We start from the raw sequence: 18,317 nt of genomic DNA, 5'->3' as shown, positions 1-18,317 counted from the left end.
TTACTCAAGCAAATTTTATCTATACTAATATTATAAAGAGGAAACCTTTGTATTTTTGTATTTTTGTATGTTTGTATTGAATAGGCTCAAAAACTACTGGACCGATTTCAAAATTTCTTTTACCATTACTTAGAGGGATTCTTTCGAATCCTTATAGGCTATATTTTATCCCGGAAAATAGAAAAAATAAATGTCCACCCGTGCGAAGCCGGGGCGGGTCGCTAGTATTAATTATTTATGTAAGCTACTTACATGAGTAACACTTATAGGTGTAATCGCGGCCTTAACCCCAATAAAAGTTTTCTCTGCCTATCTTAAGCATACCACGTTTCTAGAATAGCTGCATGGGGGTGCTAGTCGAGTTCTTGATTATGAGGGGTTGGTTTTAGTCAGTTGATTTAAAGTTGATTTTGTGTAAGTATCCGTTTTTTTCTATGTTTATATCATCATCATCATCGTCATAGTCAACCGATAGATGTCCACTTCATATCTATAGGTATGGGCAAGCGCTGCCTGAATCCAGGTATCTTTATATACTGGTATAATATATTTAAGTACCGTTTTTTACTGTATACCTATAATGTCGTTTTTAAATAACGTCACCACGTTCAATGAAAGCTTATTGTTCGCTTGTCAGCTTGTCGTTGATAAAATCTCCCAATATACACGAAGTTTTATAATAAATATTTGGTAATATCATAAAGTTTTATAATACCTACAGGTATTGTAAAATGTTAAAATTAAAATTAAATGCTGAGTACAACTGCCTGAAACAAAACGGCAAATATACGGAATAGTCAATCTAAGCATCCTTATATTCTATACACGAACTCATCTGACCAACAGCCAACGCCATTGAGCGACTTATTCTCTGGATTTTGGCTTTGCCAGTCATATTACTTGTCTATAAGTGTCTACGCCATGTATCATACAATAGAGATGATAAAGAGGTCGCTTCACAAACACCATCATCAATTATTATCATTCAGCCAGGATTCTAAGAAAGTCAAAAAAAGTCAGAAAAGGTTTCTGGATGTCAAATTTATTTTATAAAACATTTTCTTTTGTCAATGTAAACAGACGTACCTATACTATAGTAATATTTGTCCTTTTTAATTCAAACTGACAGTGGATATCGAAAAATACATTCACGTACCTACCCGCTTGATTGGGACCGGGCTATTGTTTTCGTAAATTATAGTATACGTTTAATCCGTTTACGAAAAAATCTGCTTTAAAATTTTTCATGCGCTGAATGCAATGTCCGTTAAGTATATAACTTATTACTTAATACCTGTAAAATTTTCAGTTTTCAAAGGCAAAGTTATAAAAGCTAGGTGAAAATCGGATTATCTGTACCATCACAAGTTTCTAAACTTCAAAGTAACTGGTCAGACTTGGACGTTGTTAAGTATGATTTATTTCTTGCATGAACTATAAAAGGAAATGAATTTTCCTATTTTAACATCTTCTACTTAAGAAGTTTGTCGTAAGAAACTTAGATGGATGAGTTATGATAGAGCTCTTATCATTGGCTCTTATTAAGAAGTTTCGTACATTGAAAATACGCGTCATTCAACGCCTCTCTAGAACCCTCAAATATTGTATCAAAATTCAAAAAAAATTAGTGCGTGGTGCCCTGCCCCCTCAGTTTCGCACCATTCGCACCTCGTTGACCTATATGATACTGATAATGCCGTTGGAATACATTATTAGTTTTTACATTATTAGTGAATTAAAAAAAAATTCAATTAAAAGCACGCGGTTTTGACCTATTTATGCCGGTGACCTATTTTGCAACTCCCAAAGTCTCCTTGGACAGTTTTCCAGCACAAAACGAGCTGTCGTGACTTTCAATAATAAACAAATGTTGAGAGACTATAGAGCTAGCGCTGATTTACCTGCATGGTGATTTATTTTCAGTTGACCTTTGCGTTTATCTATGGTGGGTAATAGGTATGTGATAAAGTTTAGTTTGTTTTCATTTTCAATATTATCTCATATTCTTACAAGCTTTTATTAAACTTGCTGCTTTAGTAAGTGTGAAATCTTGCAACTGAATTTTAAACCAGTTCCCGAAGTATTCATAGGAACTCCTCAAGTGCCAATCATTACTCAGTTATATTATTTGGGCTCGTTGAATTTGTCTTGACATTATGTTTATTTGAATAAATCTCTTAAATAAAAGCTTGTTTTTACTAAGGTTTTTTTAATTGAGGATATTATTTCTAATAATTAAATTAAACAATCAAATGGTATAAGATTTTACGATTGAAATGAATTGAATTATCATGTTAACAAATAGGGCATCGTAAACGGAAAGTGAATTCATATGCATAATATTATTATGCATTGTTGCAATATGCATTGCAGGAAACATAAAGGCATTAATGCAGCTTTTAGTGATGATTGATGAAGCAACATCAAAAGCAGAGAGTATAATGCGTGGATATTAAAATATAACTGTAGAATAATACTGACAAAGAGTTTTCACAAAAGTTGGCAATTGTTTAACATCGGTTGGAGCAAACACTGCCAAAATTGTGCAAGATTACTTTGCTGTTCGTTTTATTTATTCTCTCCACTAATGGCTAGATGTTTGGTGAAGCGATTGCACTGACCCACATTTTTGTTTCACATGTAGCATTCTTTGTAACAATGGAAAGGAAAGAGGAGAAATATAATAACAGTGAAAGAGAAGTGAAGTTCTTTGGCTGAAAATAATACAATCAGTACGTCAAACAGTCGGTCATCCAATAAATTGGACTCGCACACGAAGGGTTCCGTACCATCGTACGAGAAATAACATTTTTTTTAAATTTTCACGGTGGCTATTTTGAAAATTTCATACATTTTTTGTTGCAGAGGCAATAGAAACACACGTTCTGTACTCAAGCCTGCACTTTTTATGGTTCAGGAGATACAGCCCGCTGACAGACGGACGGATGAACGGACAGACGGACGTACGGATAGCAGAGGCTTTGTAACAGATTCCCATTGGCACCCTTCGTGTACGGAACCCTAAAAAGTGGTGGTTCCAACATCAGGCAGGGTAGGTAAGTTTTGTAAATTCTTCTTGTGCCATTCCTCGTATGTAATGTATGTTTGCGGGCACCCAGGCGCAATGGTAAGCGCTGTAGTCTTATCAGTGGGAGGTCCCAGGTTCGATTCCCGGCAGGGGTTTGGAATAGAATTTCTAAATTTCAGGTCTGGTCTGGTGGAAGACCTCGGAAGTGGAAACCGGTAAAGCCGTGCCACCAAGTGATTAGTGTAGAGATTGTGTAAGTGCAGCTAAATTAGGCACAATGTGATTGGGAAAGTTAAATTAAGGTTAACTTGAAAAATTATATTCGGGAAAGGGACAGTAAATTTTCGAACACGCAGGGGAAAGCCTGCAGATGAGAGAACTTTAATAAATAATAATAAAGTGTTAACTTGATTATTGGAGTAAATACATAGGTATTTCCAAATAAAAGTTGTATTAAAGAGTACTAATATTTGAAAAATTATATAGCAACTTTTCTTAATTAGAGTTTGAGAAAGCAATCAGTTACGTAATATATCGCATCGAACACGTTAATAACGATAACTTAAACGACTTAACTTTCGAAACTAGAGCGCTAAGCTAGAGCAAAAAAGTGTTGTTTACCTGACTCATAGCGATTAGAGATTTTTATGATCTCTTTTTTTTGGAAGACAAGAATAGATACAAAAACACTTGGGTAAATATATAATTTTTGCTGGTTGACGGGCTCGAATATCAGTTATTTTAAGACCCCTACGTAAAATTAATCGTCATTTACCTGCTTCCTTAGCCTAATACAATCCTAATCTTCATGTTGTAAGTATATGGGTATAGAAATATACTATACCTAACCTTTCTTGGAGAAATGCGTAAGCGACACGATTTGACTGGCGCTTTAGATCTTCTGGAGTTTGGTTTTACTGTATTATATTTTCATTTTCAGTTCGCGCGAACAAGTTCGTATAGGCCACGTATAGTGCGCTTCGGACATTTCAGCGAAAAGCTACTACTTTACCTTCGTAAGTCAGTTAAGGAATCATAGATTATACTACAAGAAGCATCATCAAGGGTGACATTTGTCCTTGCGCCATAAGTTCTGCTATAGCTTAGTATATTTACTCATTTCTTATTTTTGTTGTTTGCTGCTCTATTGCTTACATTTGCGGTAAAACCTTCCTTTACAGTTCCTACTTAATGATTTTGTTTACTTAATCCGAGCGTAATCCACTTATTCGATAATTTATACATAGGAACTGGTTTGACTGGTTTGTTGCACTATTTCCTATTATTTTTATTTCAGAAATCAACCTACTTTATGGTTGTTTTCGTATAGAGGCAAAATTAAGTTTGCATTACAAGAATCTCAAATTCACGTGAGCAATTAAATTGTTCCTTTGCAGTGTGGGTGAGGCCTAACATTGTAGCCAAGTCGGCGCCAGCCGGAAAACTTCCATTCTCGACTTGGTCATAAAGCTTTACTCGCCACTATGTAAGTTATTTGCGAAGATTCCGCTATTACAACATAATTCGAATACCTTTCTTGATAAATTAAAGTATCAATGCGGATTTGTCAATTATTTCTAAGGAGATGGGTGATCTCTTCTTTTTCACGTGATCGTACAATATTTGAGAGCATGCTGTTGCAATCAACATTTATGGGCGGGATATACTAAAGAGTGAGATGGACGATGTTTAACAACGCAAATCAACGTTTGGTATGTTCTTATTAATTTAAAAAAGAATCAATTTAAAATAAAATTAAACACATTTGAAACTAGTATTTAATAAAGTTCGTCTAAAAGTTTTGCAATTTTGTTTTTTTTACATGTTTTATTTATAAACAAAGTTGCCGTAAAATTTGGCCTAAAATAGAGAGAGATATTTCAAGAATCTTAACTTTCAATGTTTTTGTTCATTTGCATTTCTTATAATAGGATTAAAGACTTAAAATAAATCTTGATCAACATAGCAAGACAAGTCTAGCCAAAAAATGCGAAACAGAGATATTGTATGGAAAGAGTGAAAGGGCGCCAATGCCAGAGGGCAAAAGGACATAATCTAGGCGGAAATTGCTGTTGTTTACAAGAACTTGTAATATTTTCTTTTTTAGAGTTCCGTGCCTTAATCGCCTGCCGTCCCTTTTTCGCAGGATGTGAAGGTATTAAGTTGAATTTAATATGTAATAAGTACTCAGATATGCAATCACTTGAAACTGTGAAAAAATGAAACTTCTAAGTCAGTGCAATCAAAAGCCGTTTGTATGCACTATTGTATTTTTGCACTCGCAAGAGAACCAAAACCTATAGCCTCAATGGCTCAACGGTTAAAGACCGGATTGAAATCGGAAATGTCACCGATTTAAACCCCACCCGTTTATCTATTATCGAAGAAGTAAAAGCAATATCTTACATCAATCTTCATATCTTTATCCAAGCTTGGATTTTTACACAAAATTTAATTGCAGCACAAGTAAAGGGTAAAATCATAAATTTGTAATTATACAAACTTATACATACTTATCAAAACACATATTTGCTGTTGGAGATATTTTAAGCAACAAAATGATAATACGTATCGTTCCAAGATACGGAACCCTCGCTCGGTCCGATTCGTACTTGGCCGGATTTTTAAGTAGAGTTAGTAAATGTGTCCCTATGCAAACATTTATTATTTACTATGTAATAAATGTATATAACACGACTGGTACAAGGACCATAATATTTTGATCTTCCCACAAATCCGCATTACGTGCCTCTACGGAGCATTTCTAGCATATTATACAATATTTTGATGGTGAAAACCGGGAAACCGCACGACTGAAATATGGATATTTTTACACGACTGCCCAAACAAAAGGAGTGTTATGTTTTCAATGTTTATGTGTTGAGTTTCCTTATTACACCATAACTTCCAAATGCCTGAACAGATTTGGATTTATGGGGTATCGTTAGAAAACTATTTGAAAATCCTTTAAATTTCATACAATCTAAATCAACGTGGACGAAGTCTTGTAAAATGTGTTTGCATTGAAAGAGCAAGTGATCCGAATTTTATTTACTTAATTTTAGGTTCCATGGTCTGCATGAGCAGCACTCGGTTGATGACTTTATGGCTACTTTATTTGCTGTCAACCATTTCATGAATCATATGCTGCTGTTACATTAATTGCTTGATCAAGTAAAATCATATATTACAGTTGGGCGAGACATGTAAGCCTTTGTTATGGCCTCGTTTGGCCGTATATTTACAACCCACATAATCACTAGAATACTTTAGGATATATTGCCTTTTCAGTAGTCGATGCATGGGGAAACTATAAAGGTGTAAGTAAGGTACAGTTATTTTTTACTGTGGAAAAGTTGTTGTTGACTATTTTTCCCTTCATTGTATATGTAGGTACCTTCTAGTATTTGCTGCGATTTTATCCATCGTTTTCACGCAAATAATGCAAGTTTTATAATATGTATAATCTTATAATATGATAATGTACGTGCCAGTTTGGTCAGATTTTGTGTGTAACTACGTATCTTGTCACAAACGAGGCATACTTTACTCGTATCTAAGGTTACGATAGAATTTTACGTAAGTCTCCACCTTAGTACGCAAATATTTAGAAGGATGAAAAGTGGAGCACTTTATTAAACGTGAAAAGTACATCCAGTTTGAAAAGCGTTGGATTGTTTGACGGCCAGGCAAACAACGGAAGCTGGCGAATCGATTTTCACTTCTAATGCTACTTGCCATTAAGGAGGCTTAGTCAGCTGAAATGGGCGATTTACCATATTATCTTGAATTGGGTTCAGCAATCTTTACGCATATTTTGTGACAGCTCTGTTTTATTGATGTAAAAACATTTTCTAGGTGCGTTGGGCGATTTTGGGATGAATAAAACTTCAAATAGCGTAAAATAATATTTAGCATTCCTGTACCTACGTAGGTACCTACAATTCGTTAACAGAAAAAAGTTTATTTTGAGGAATAATAATCACCATTATCATCATTATAAGCCCATCCTCAGACTTAAGCTATAACGTAATGGAATGGAAAAGATAAAGTTTATTTACACGACTGCCCAAAAAAGGTTGTTGCGGTGGGGAAAACTGACACCGCAACTCTGAAAAACTGCGGGCGGGTTTAAATGTAAGCGTAGGATATTCAAAACATATGGTATACCTATGTAGCTTCAATGATAAAAAATTACGGTACTGCTGGGTGGAGACCTAGCCTGCAGCGGCAATTAAAAATTAGTAACTACTTATGGTACTTTTTTTAAATTAAAATATTACAATGAAACTTAAAGCTAGCCTTATCTAATTACTGTACAAATCATGCACACATGGAATGGTGCCAAGAATACTGGCTGCATTTCCGCGCTGGATAGCCAGGCTGATCCGTTGCGCAACAAGTGTAAATTAAAAATTTATAACACCCCCGACGATCCAAAGTATTTGAGTTTTCCAAAACATCATTTTCAAATAAATAATTATGTATTTAGGCAACGTCCACCTTGACAGCTTGACATTTGTCTATTGACATAATATTATGAACCTAACGGTTATCTAACCTTCTTTTCTACAAGAAAACTATAAAAGAGCTCATAACTCTTAAACGGCTGAACCAATTTTTTTAGATTATAGCTAAGAACACTCTCGATCAAGCCACCTTTCAAACAAAAAAAACTAAATTAAAATCGGTTCATTCGTTTAGGCGCTACGATGCCACAGACAGATACACAGATACACAGATACACAGATACACAGATACACAGATACACAGATACACAGATACACACGTCAAACTTATAACACCCCTCTTTTTGGGTCGGGGGTTAATAAATGAGCCAGCCCGTCTGTCACCCGATGATGTCTCGTAAAAATATATGGTATATATGGTACTTACAGTATGTCGCATTTGTCAATCTGTCAATCGTGTCTTGCTTTAGTTTTGAATTTTTCTTGCCCATCTTCGTTCTTGGACGCTAGAGAGCAGCGAAGGCGTACACCAAGTGCAACTGCTGTCTGGATGTCGTCACTGTCCAGTGACGTTTTACATATTATTCAACCGTCACCCTCTTGACCCAACCTGCAAATAGAGATATCTTTGTTTTATTGTGCTTATAGATTCACGGTGTATGTAACTCGCGTAAGTTGAGGCACTGCGTGGACATCGTGTAGTCCAAAATCGCTCACATAAATGACAGTAACCCGCGCAAGTACAGCAGTTTATTTGCGTGGGTAATTAGAATGACTATGGACGACGCGAGTTACACGCATTATGTAAACGCATCCTTATTGAGTATAATATAATATCATTACGGATTGGACATTCTTGTAAAACGCCTACGTTGCCTGACAAGGTTATCGGGTATTTAGTTAGGCACTTTTATAGAGTGCTCCAAATCATAGCCAATAATACGTATTAGTCGGCATAATATGCGTAGTGTAGGGGTGGGTGGCGTACGTGACATATTTCCAGTTTATGGACAAAGATGACACTGTTCCAAATGATAAGTCTGGCGCCAGACATAGCTTTGATGCAAATTATACTTACTTCTGCAATGTGGGGGCAAAGTGTAATTTTGATTGTAGGTACATAATTAAAAGTATTTTAATACTTATTTATGCTTAAAGTCTTTACATGTAAGGCATTTAAAGTACATCTGTAGTACTGTCATACGAACTTCTACTCAGTAGGATTTGTTATGATTGCAAGGTCCGGTCAGTAGGGGAGCTTGCCACGGCCCTGACCTAGTTAACTAAAAAACTATCAATTCCGAAACCTTACAGTGTTTGGTGTGTCTTTTGTATTAGACTGCTCAAGACAGTGCTAAACTTAATGAAATGTTTAATAAAATATGGTATATTATCAGAAATTTTACTTTGTGCTTAATAAATAGGCTTGCGCTTAGCTGCAATGATACCACATTGTAGATGATGCAGTTTGAGGTCAAGCGCACCTGACTAGAAGAGCCTATTAACTCTTCTTTTGAAGGTACTAATATTATAGCTATCTAGGAAAACGGAAGCCAAGAGGGCTTTCTGTATTTTAGTAGTGCCTCTTAGAAACGGAGAAGCTAATCGCTTCGAATGAGTCCGTGGAATTTCGACTCAATAGTAAAATGGAGAGAGGATTTAACTCGAATAGTTTCTTTAGCACACTCCGAAATATCGCAATATAGAATACTGACAAAAGGTTTAATTACAAGAAGAGCTTACATCAAAGTGTCTGTAAAAATATTCATTCAACCCTGCTAACTCGATTGTGCTTACATTTGTCATTTAGCGATATAGCTAATAGTACCTACCTAGTACCTACTATTAAATTATTTTGTGTTTGTCTAAATTAACTAAATAATACTTCATTTAAGTTTTGACCAAAGGAACTAAATGTGACAAAACTTGTCGAATTAGCCCTACTAAAGTAAAAATTTAACGCCACCTTTTCGAAGTAAAATCGTGCTTTTCAAGAAAATTGGTATATTATGTATAATAATTATAAAATATAAAGCTAAATCGCACTCTTCTAGAAAATTAGTATAGGTATTATGTATAATAATTATAAATTATAATTTGCCTCAGGAGCGGTAAGTAAGTTCCTATGTACCTTTTTTTTCGTGAGGAAAATCCATCATGGATACCACGGGGGAACAAAGTGGTCATGTTGGACTCCTAGTTCAACTTTTAATAATTATTTAATAAGTATCTAAGTATATCAACTGCTGTTAATACTACTTATTGCGATATAACATATGTAACTATAGATATTTATTATTATTTCAATAAATAATAGAAATTTAAAAATGTATAATTTTTACGTAGTTTCGTTAGTTCTATCTTGGCAATTGTGTTCATACGATGTCAAATGCGTTCCACATCCTGATGTGGAAACGCTTAAGTCTTGTTCCTACGTTGGATATAAGTTATAGCTGTTTCCTTCGCAACATTATGGGGCGAAGGTTGCGAGATGTGAACGAAATATTTATTTCAGCATATCTTCGACGAAAACAAGCCATTTATAAGGCCACAATAAATCAACTATACTGCTCCTTCGTTTAGATTATTCATTTATTTGTGTTTACAATGCCAATGTGATCGTAAATAGAAAAAAATAAGTAACAATTTTAAATAGAGTTTGGGTATTTTTCAAATTGAGCAACAGTTGTTCATTTATCATGTTATAAACACAGAGATGGTACATGTCATTACCTATCCGATACAGATAGAAGTGTGATAAGTATGACCGTTTTTGTTTGTCTGCCTGTCTGCATCATAGCTCTCAAACGAACAGATCCATTTGATATTTTTTTTTATTCGAAGACATATTGTATCTAAATTCAGGTGGGTTTTAGCTATATGCGATCAAAAATCTATTTGAACTTTTAATAATTTTCATCAGCATTGTTTTTCGGCATCGATATCAAATAAATGCAGGCTCATATTTGAACAATAACCAAACGAACTCAATGAAATTGTGTACTTATGTAAGTAATGGGAAGTAATATCAGCGTACATGTGGTTTGCCAGATTTGCGGTAAAATATTTAATTTCAAAACTATACGGCCGAAAGGATTTACATACAAATCTTTTTTTTTCTCTCTCGTCTGGCTTTACAATTAGCCAATGTCAAGTTTGTAGTTATTTGTAACAAGTTAGGGAAACTATACAAGTATGGACCCCGTTTGTGCCTGCTCCCGCCGACACACGCACGGCACCCCCTTAGAGCGCTTTCCAGTCAGTTTTAACAAAATAAACACTCCAAAAAGGCAGAGCACACCCGCCAGCTAACACCAACACAAGTCCATACAAATCTTTAAGACTGTGTAATTTTTAAACTAGATATGTTTACGGCAAACTGCATACAAATATATTAATTTTTAGAAAGTGTCTACAACATTTCATTGGTTATTTGACTGGTTAGTATTCAAATGGGAACCAAATTACGTTTGTGTAGAGAGCACTAGGGGGCGCGCTAGGGAAAGGAGTTTGAATATTTTAGCAATGAAGAATGGTCTACCCATACTGACCGCCATTATCTTTTTTTTTCTAAATAGCGGCCATGCATTAAAGCTTTTTCAATCAATAGCTGGCATCAATACAAATAGGTATTGCATGAAACAAAACTGTACAAAATGCCACATTTCCGAGATATAAGCTTAGTAAATTTAGCTAAGCAACTTGCATATAAGCTATGCAAGTTGTACTGATGGCTAGACTGTATGACGCTACCGGTACAACAGCTTAGCTTATATCTTGGAAACAAGAAAAATAGGCCAGAATCGTCAAAGCTCTTTCTCTTAAATTTCAATTTTCACTTCTATACTAAACGTTTGCAACAAAATTACTATTCTTTTAAAGACTCAAGACTATTCTTTTAAAGACTCAAGCTTTTTATTGCCGTTACGACCAAAGCCTCTGTTTACTCTGCAAAATAAGTCCGTTTTCTACGAAACCTTTATTTATTACCTTTTCGTGCAACTGTGCAGACTACCCTCCGGGATAAAATGCACATGCGTACTCCATCACACTAATAGTTGGGCACTAAATATATTTCTCCGAGTATTTTATTTCTTTTGCAATTTTTTTCGTATCTGAAATGAGGGAAAATTTTCCTGTCACTATTAGGAGAGAGTTAAGAAAATATTTTCGCAACGCAAAATTTCGCTGTAACATCAATAAAATTGCTGAAAATCAAAATATATACCTATTTTTAATGTGTGGTATGCTAATGAACATAACAGAAATTTTTCTCTATGTATTAAAATGCTTTCCAATATAATTCGATAGTGAAATCTTTGAACTTTATTTAATTAAATTTCATCAACAAAAATGCAGATCCTTTTTTTATTAAAAATACTTTGTAACATATCGTAGGAAATGCATTGAAAATGAAATTATTAATTTCGCTGGGCATTGAACGCAGAAGCAATTATTACCTATGTAATTTTATACTGATAGAGTTTGGTAGATAAGTACAGTATACAGATGTAGTAAGATATAAATAATTTGTTATTTCAATGAATTTATAATTTGATATCCGGAGTCATGGTGTATTGGTCAAACTTATATTTGAGATTATAATATCCAAAAAATTGCTAAAAGACTTGACAAAAATTCGACGAGAAACGACGAATCTTTCCTAAAATATTTAAAACTAATAGATATACGAACTTTACCAGATACATTGTGTTCGAATTCGATAAAGTAAAAGTTAAGTAGCACAAACCCGACTGCTACCCGCGAACTGCCGTTAGATAGCGATAGATAGTATAAATTGTATTTCTACCGCTCGGTGTACTTTAACATTGTACTATATTTATATTCATGAACTCAAAATTTTTTCCTCTTTCATTTGATATCCCACTCGATACAATTGCAAAAAAAAATTTATGGAGACCCCCCACTTTTTTGGATGTAACATCCGTCAGGTAGATTTTTTTCTAAAAAAATGTAGCCTATGCCACCCGGTACGTAATAACGTATCGATTGACAACTCATTCATCAAAATCGGATCAGTAGTTTAGGCGCTACGGTGGAACACACATAAATGCAGACTGCCAAAAGTCATATTAAAAAGACGTGCAACATCGCATGCTGACGCATGCAGTCATAGAAAATGCGGTATACAAAAATATGTTCATATAATTCTTCTTTTACTATTTATTATTTACTTAACAATATTTTGAAAAAGACACGTCACTGGGCTTCTACCACTACTCTGCGCCAATGTGCCTATAACCTACGATTATATTTTAATAGCATCGATACTATACTAATAGAAAAAGTTATGAATGGCTACAACATATCGATCGTAGCTTGGGGACAGTAGGTACAACTTGTTATCTGACGATTCCTTTGAAGTATACTAGCAAGCTCAATTGGCGTTGATTGGATGTGAAGCCTGAAAAGCTGTTCGGGCGCTGAATAATTAGTAACTGTTTGGTTAGTGGGATTGGACTGCTGCAGATCGTGTAGTGATGGGTATTATTGCTAATTTTAAAGATTTTTCATTTTTTTACAGTGAAATTTCACAAGCGATTTTTCACGGTTTTTCACTGATTTTAATTTTTTTTCATTGATTTTTAAATTTTCGTGCTTACAATCATTTGCTATATAAATATTTTATCTAAGAATTTGATCGAGATCAATATCTAAATTGTTTTCTAAATCATGTTTATATGGATCCCTAAACTGATTAAAAACGATTTTATTAATTTTATTTATTTATTTATCGCTGTTATTATAATATCGCAGATATTTTACGGAAAGTGAGTTTTCGCATTTGTGATTGTGCAAATGCGAAACAGCGCTTTTGATAGCCAAAGATAGTGAAAAAAATTCGAAATGGGTTCATCGGTCTTTGAGATAATGGTAAACACAAATACATACATATTTACATATTATATGGATCGAATACATAACCTCCTTTTTTGGAATCGGAATGAATAATATTGCATCACGTCAAAGTTTGCGTTTTGTACGACAAAATATGAATTCCAAATATTTATTTAACGAAATCTGTCAGTAGTTCAACTCTTGAAATTTTTTGAATAGTGTTCAAGAAATTCGTTTTACAAGACATTTCATTCATATTTATATTTGAACATGAATTTTATTGAAAAATGGCATAGAAATTTAAGAGCCTCAATAGCTCAACGGTTAAGGAGCGGACTGAATTCCGAAAGGTTGGTGGTTCAAACACCACCAAATTCAAATTCAAATTCAAATTCAAATTATTTTTATTCAATTAAACTTTTACAAGTGCTTTTGAATCGTCAAAATAATCTACCACTGGTTCGGAATGCTGTTCCTACCGAGAAGAACCAGCAAGAAACTCGGCGGTTGCTCTTTTCAAATGTACAATTTACAATAATATGCCATACTGTATACAAGCAATTGCAGCGCCGTATATTGCTGGAGCGAATCAAATCCAAGCTTTTTTGTCATTTACATAATCTTCGATTGTATAATAAGCTTTTTCCAGGAGCATACTTTTAATAGATTTTTTAAACTTGTGTAAAGGCAAGTCTAAAATTGATTGTGGAATTTTATTATAAAATATTACACTCATTCCCACAAACGATTTTCCCACTTTCCTGAGGCGGAGCGTAGGATATGCGAGCCTATTACGGTTTCTAGTTTGCCGGTCGTGGAAATCACCGATTTTTTTGTAACTATGAATGTTTTGTCGTACAAAAATTATATTAGCGTAAATATATTGAGAAGCTACTGTAAGAATACCTATTTCCTTAAATTTCTCTCGTAGGGAATCGCGCGGTTTTAAATTATAGATTGCGCGTATTGCCCTTTTTTGTAATACGAAAATTTTTCCAATATCTGCCGCTTTACCCCATAGTAAGATTCCGTAAGACATAATACTGTGAAAATAGGCAAAATATACAATTTTTGCAGTTTCCACATCAGTTATCTGTCGAATCTTTCTAACAGCGTAAGCAGCAGAGCTGAGTTTACCAGCAAGTGTTGATATATGGGCGTTCCATTGAAGCTTTGCATCTAAAGTTATCCCTAGGAACACGGTAGTTTCTTCTACTTTCAACATATCATTATTTACCATTAAATTAAAATCATTTGCCGTCTTAGTATTGGGCAATGCGAATTCGACACACTTAGTTTTCTTTGCATTTAAAAGCAAATTATTAACAGTAAACCAATGAGTAACCTGCGATATGGTTCTATTTATATCGTCAAAATTATTATAATTTCTATCGACTTTAAAAATCAAAGACGTATCATCAGCAAATAGTACAATATCGCAATCATTTTGGACGAAATATGGTAATTCGTTTATATATACCAAAAACATGAAGGGACCTAAGATAGAGCCTTGTGGAACACCCATTAGTGAGGCTGATCCGGATGACTTCACATCATTTACACATACAGTTTGTATACGATCACTGAGGTAGGACGCAATGAGACTAAGCGCAGAGTCTTTGATTCCATAGTGGTTCAATTTAGCCAAGAGAGTCTCATACGAAACGCAATCGAATGCTTTAGACAAATCACAGAAAATTCCAATAGCATTCTGTGAGTTCTCCCATGCATCGAATATATGCTTTAAAAGCATTGCGCCCGCATCGATTGTTGATCGACCCACCCGTTGCACTATTGTCGTACTATTCTAAAATGGATAGATTCAACCAGCTTTTTCTCGTGACTTTGTCTGTTTTTATCTAGGGGTTTCAAACTCCTTATTAAAGGGGGATGTGCTAGAAAGAACCGGAATAAAAAATCTCAAGTTTCTAGTAAATAGCTCTTATTTGGCTGCATATCGATAAAATGTACCTAATTGATGTTTCGTCAAGAAATTCTCAGTAACAACATGGATTGGGAAGTTGGTCTATATATCTATATACCTATATACCCATATATACTATATACCCATACAAGGTGGTCTATGTTTATACTATATACCCATGTCTCGGACAGCACGTGAAGCCACAGTAATGCTTTCGGTCCATATTTTCATACGAACACACTTTATACAAATAAATCTTTTTAGTGATAGCATTTCCTAAAATCTACTGTTAGAATTTCAAGTTTCTAAATCCTAGGTTACGCGTTAATAGATCAGTCTTTCATTCAGTCAGGACATCTTTTTATTATATTTTAAATTGTTCATGTATAGATTTTTCAGACACTAATTAGATACCTAACTCCTAGGCCCTAACTTGTGGAGAAATAATGTAGACCGAACTGTAGATAGGTAAGTCTGAGTGAAACCATCCTTGTCGATGTTTTCCTTGAAATAAATAAATCATCATGCAGAGAAGATATAACATCAACTTGAATTATAATGCTTAGGGGAAGGATCCCCTATTTCATCTTTATCCTTGAGAAATACCATAACTCTAACTGACTATAAATAATAATTTAAGTGACTATAAATAAGAGACTGCGGGCGCTGAAAATTATTGTTATTTCGTCTATCTTGTTGTTTAGAGAAATTAGGTATTGTAATATTTTTTATTGTTTTATCCAAAGCCCAATCCTACGAGCCAGTATGTTTAAAGATTGGCTCAAATTAAAAAAAAAGGTAAAAGCTATATTCAGCGGTTTTTCTGATTCACCACAAAGTTGTTTTTGAGGCAAATCTCATTTTTTTGCTTTGTTTGTTATGCAAAAGCTTGTCATGTAGAGCTAAAACTGATAGAATGTCGTTTGTTCAAACCTCGTAACATACCCTGGTCTGTTTTTTCATAAATGTTATACTAGCGTTTCTACAACGCAGGCGTTTGATGATAGAAATGTCTATGTATAAAATTTATGATAGTGTTTTACCTAAACTTCAAGAAAAGTTCTAGTGCATATCAAAAAGTGCAGAACTGGCATGATTCGTAAATAGATATTACCTATAACTGAGTAAACTGTGACCTATCCTACCGGCTCCGCAGTTAAGATAATTATACTAACTCACACTGTTTGATCTATTTGTAATAGAAAAGACACAAAGCAGGTAAAAAACCTCACGATGAATGCCAAAAATTTATCGAAAAAGTTGAAAATCATTTAAAGAATCAATTGAGAGAGAGCCAGCGATTGCGCTGGCTCTTCACAACAAAAGTGTACAAAATCTTACGTCAAAGTAAAAAGTCTAATTTTTTTTATATTTTCTTCGGAATAGTACCTATTAAAAATCACGTCATGCATTTCTATACACTTAGTGTCGTAGCAACCCCCTGTAAAGTTATGGGGCCTCTGCCAGGGGGTTGTCAGTTGAGGGAGAAACTTTCAGCTTTCATAAAATAAAGAAGGTCTGGCACTCGTTGGCTCTCAGTCCATAAGTAAATGAGTTTCGAGGAATCAATCCTGACAAAATAGCCGGCATTTGAAGTGATTTAATTCCAAACTGACACAGCTTCGCCGAAAACTTTTCTCATTTAATTCTGAATACAATGTAGCACCATAAACACTCTTTGTTTTAGAATTGCATCAAATCCATACAAAAAGATATATAGACATTAAAGGTTAAAGTGGGAAAAGCGGTTTTCCGTACGCTCTGAAAAGTTCTTTTGTTCAAAACTAACGCAGTATGCGAGATGACAGTTTATTACTGCAGCGTATATTGCTCTTTCTTTTTAACCCCCGACCCAAAAAGAGGGGTGTTATAAGTTTGACGTGTGTATCTGTGTATCTGTGTATCTGTGTGTCTGTGTATCTGTGTATCTGTCTGTGGCACCGTAGCGCCTAAACGAATGAACCGATTTTAATTTAGTTTTTTTTGTTTGAAAGGTGGCTTGATCGAGAGTGTTCTTAGCTATAATCCAAAAAAATTGGTTCAGCCGTTTAAGAGTTATCAGCTCTTTTCTAGTTTTCTTGTATAAAAGAAGGTTAGATAACCGTTATGTTCATAATATTCAAGTGTCAATTGACAAATGTCAAGCTGTCAAGATGGACGTTGCCTAGATATACATAATTATTTATTTGAAAATGATTTGTCGGGGGTGTTGAAAATTTTTAATTTACACTTGTATTATATGCAAAGTTCAGAATGATAGAGTACTCTAAGGTCACTTTAAGGCATTCCGCTTAATAATATACGAAGAGAATTAGAAAATGAGAAAGTATGTACATAAAGTGGTTCCTATGAATTTAAAAAAATTACATTTTTGAATTGTGTGGTACAATTAGGCCATTAACATTACACGTGGCGCGACGCGCGTTTTGTGAGTTCAGTCTTCAGAAAGCTAACAGATACCACAAAGTTTTGCGTTTGCGTGCTTTGCAATTTGTAAACTATGATTTGTAAACGGGGTTAAAAAGGGGGTGAAAGTCTGTATGAAGATCTGTGTGGTGATGCTCTGATGAGAAGATAAAATTGGTTAGATACCAATTTTGATAGTTATAACTTCAGCGTGTGCCAGCCTTTAGTAAAATAATACTTACTTACCTATTACTACCTACTCGTAACATGGGATTACGTACTGGTAATACTAAGCTATTTCAATATTGTAGGTTAGAATTTAATTTACATAATTTAAAATTTATTAAATTTGATATTATATTAGGCACGTTCATGTAGCTTAATTTTCGCCGCAGCTTCATTAGTTAAAATACCAAATTCAATAGCGCTAAATAGTTAATGTAATTTATATTTTGTGTTGTGGTATCTAACCGTACTAGAAACGGATACTATGTTAATTACTAGGTTTTGTCCGCGACTTTGTCCGCGTATAATTCAGGCACTGTGCATTTTTGGCAATAATTTACAGCTTACTGTCTTTAATCTGCTTCTGCTTTAGCTTTGGCCAGAAATAGGCCATCGGTCGAAGACT

General features: G+C 34.5%; 1 protein-coding gene across 2 annotated transcripts in view; it reads right to left on the bottom strand.

Annotated features, from left to right (window-relative positions):
* The window catches only part of LOC123880131 (frequenin-1), a 134,048-nt gene that overhangs the window by 56,069 nt on the left and 59,662 nt on the right, over positions 1-18,317 (bottom strand). Inside the window, exons 1-2 of one of the 2 annotated variants that reach the window (XM_045928075.1) lie at positions 11,488-11,613; positions 7,925-8,107 (exon numbers count right to left, since the gene is read on the bottom strand). In XM_045928075.1, the coding sequence (XP_045784031.1) occupies positions 7,925-7,988 (64 nt within the window). In that variant the 5' untranslated portion in view covers positions 7,989-8,107; positions 11,488-11,613. Of the gene's footprint in view, positions 1-7,924; positions 8,108-11,487; positions 11,614-18,317 lie in introns of those variants that run through there. The other variant, XM_045928074.1, reaches the window with a different exon arrangement.

This window comes from Maniola jurtina, chromosome Z, assembly GCF_905333055.1.
Source record: "Maniola jurtina chromosome Z, ilManJurt1.1, whole genome shotgun sequence".
In the NCBI taxonomy this organism is placed as follows: Eukaryota; Metazoa; Arthropoda; class Insecta; order Lepidoptera; family Nymphalidae; genus Maniola; species Maniola jurtina.
The sequence above is the reverse complement of the archived record's forward strand: the minus strand, read 5'-3'. Positions and strand labels throughout refer to the sequence as shown.